The 2,565-nt window shown below is 41.2% G+C and overlaps 1 protein-coding gene across 1 annotated transcript; it reads left to right on the top strand.

Annotated features, from left to right (window-relative positions):
- The first annotated feature begins 1,665 nt into the window (after nucleotides 1-1,665).
- Nucleotides 1,666-2,031, top strand: LOC123159439 (protein NRT1/ PTR FAMILY 8.3-like). The gene has a single exon (XM_044577274.1). It carries the CDS (start codon nucleotides 1,666-1,668, stop codon nucleotides 2,029-2,031), a length of 366 nt encoding a protein of 121 aa, XP_044433209.1.
- Nucleotides 2,032-2,565: the final 534 nt, after the last annotated feature.

The raw sequence follows: 2,565 nt of genomic DNA, 5'->3' as shown, positions 1-2,565 counted from the left end.
AAAGAACCTTCCTATATCCACCAGAGTACACACTGGAAACCTTATAGATGGAAAGCACTAGTACAAATAGGGCCTATTGTCCCGGTTCATAAGGGTCTTTAGTCCCGGTTCAGGAACCGGGACTAAAGGGACTAAAGGGTCGTTACTAAAGCCTCCCCTTTAATCCCGGTTCACGAACCGGGACTAAAGGCCGTCCACGTGGCCGCTGCCTGGAGGTCCACCTTTAGTCCTGGTTGGTAACACCAACCGGTACTAAAGGAAATTTTATGATTTTTTTTGTAAATTTTCTTTCTGAATTTCTTTTTAAATTTTTTATTTTCAAATTTCTGAATTATTTTAACCTCTAATCTCTAATCACCCTCATCACTGCTCAATTTAACCTTTAATCTCTAATCACCCCTCATCATTCCAAATCATCTAACTTCCCGGACGGTCACCCATCTCACTACTCCAGCCTGAGCACGCTTAACTTTCGGGTTCTATTATCCCTCGTTTCCAAGTCTGCACTTGTTGTTTTCCTGACAATAGTAAGATGTCAATCCTATTAACCTCCAGGAATTTAGCTTGAGCATGAAGTCACACATTTCACTGTTTGAGTTTGAAATTATTGTTCTAAAAAACAATAATTATTTAGTAACACTAATATTTCTTGAATAAGTAGTTTGACCACAATTTAACCACAGTTTGACCAGATTTGACCAAAATTCAAAAACACTGAAATAATTATTTAGTAACACTAATACTTCTTGAACAAGTAGTTTGACCATAGTTTGACCAGATTTAACAAAAAGTAAAAAAATAAAAAAAATAAAAATTTGAGCATAACTTTTTTTCCTTTTAGAATTTGAGGATTCTAAAAATTTGCAAACAAGCCATAGGCGGTAAAAATCGGATGCGGATTTTCATGCTGAACATTTTGATATATTATACGTTTTTTCCTGACATAGTATGCAAAAGTTATAGCCGTTTTACATTTTCCCTATACTTTTTGCAAAACATGTCCAAATTTAAGTTTTCAAATTTTCCGAACTAGTCGATGTAGTAACATAACTACATCTTGAAGGATTTTAATTTTTGAAATTTTTATCATTTTCTTTTGCTTTTTACAAAACTGAAAAGGCGATCCTGGGGGTACAGTTTGAAAATGGGACCTTTAGTACCGGTTCGTGCCACGAACCGGTACTAATGCCTGAAACCCCATTAGTACCGGTTCGTGGCACGAACCGGTACTAAAGGTGGGCATCGCACCCATTAGTACCGGTTCGTGGCACCAACCGGGACTAAAGGTCCCATTTGAACTGGGACTAATGCCTTTGCCGCATGAACCGGGACCAATGCTCACATTAGTCCCGGTTCATGACTGAACCGGGACTAATGGGCTAACCAGGCCTGGACCAAAGCCCTGTTTTCTACTAGTGTAGGTACGAAATCAAAGACCAGCAGAATCTAGCTCGCTGCAATTGGTAAGAGAACACATACATCTACCTATAATAATTGGCCGAACAAGGTTTTCTTGGAAAGAAAATGCAGATTAAGCAAGTAATTTGGTTCACTAGAGTGCTTGGTTATTCCTTAAGGAACTGATTACACAAAGCAACATATGGAGAAAAAGGGATGTATTTGTTGCTTGTTGCTCCCTCCGGCCTCGCACTATCCACAGCCGCCATGGCGTACGCCGCGTTGATCGAGACGAGGCGTCTGGCAGCTGTGCCAGAGACGTTGATGAGCATCATGTGGCCGGCGCCGTGCTACTTCGTGCTGGGCGCGGCCGAGGTGTTCACCAGCATCGGCATGCTCGAGTTCTTCTACGACCAGTCCCCAGGGTCCATGAAGAGCCTGGGCGCGGAGCTTGCGCAGCTCGCCATCGCTGGCGGCAGCCACCTCAACTCCGCCCTTCTCGGCGCCGTCGCATCGGCCATGGGGTGGATCCCGGACAACCTCGACCAAGGCCACCTCGACTACTTCTACTGGTTCATGGCTGCTCTTAGCGCGCTCAACCTGTTGCAGTTCGTCTACTGCTCAACCAGATAGAGAAGATAAAGATCACCATTTTCTCAACTATAAAATGTGTAGTTAATTGTAAATTTTCTCAATTTGGAAATCATTCATTAGTGAGGAGAAACAAGTAAACTGCTTGATCAAATTCATTAGTTAATACTCCCTCCGCCCAAAAAGTGAATGATTTCTAAGTTTGAACCAGCATATATAAAAATATATATATGAAGATAACAATATCAAATCTGTATCAATATATTCATCATCAGATATATCTTTATAATGTTTTTTCAACCATGCAAAAGATATGCATGTATTTCATTAGTTAGATAGAAGAGTACAACGCAGAAGGCAACGTATGATGACAAAGCCGGCACGACCCAACTAATAAAATCATATGCATGTATTTCATTAGTTAGATAGAAGAGTACAACGCAGAAGGCAACGTATGATGACAAAGCCGGCACGACCCAACTAATAAAATCATAACCTAAACAACAAAGAAGAAACTAAGGATCCAAGCACAACCGCCGGCAACCAAGGACGTAGACATAACACTAGAACCCTCAC

Source organism: Triticum aestivum, chromosome 7B, assembly GCF_018294505.1.
Source record: "Triticum aestivum cultivar Chinese Spring chromosome 7B, IWGSC CS RefSeq v2.1, whole genome shotgun sequence".
Taxonomy (NCBI): Eukaryota; Viridiplantae; Streptophyta; class Magnoliopsida; order Poales; family Poaceae; genus Triticum; species Triticum aestivum.
The sequence above is the reverse complement of the archived record's forward strand: the minus strand, read 5'-3'. Positions and strand labels throughout refer to the sequence as shown.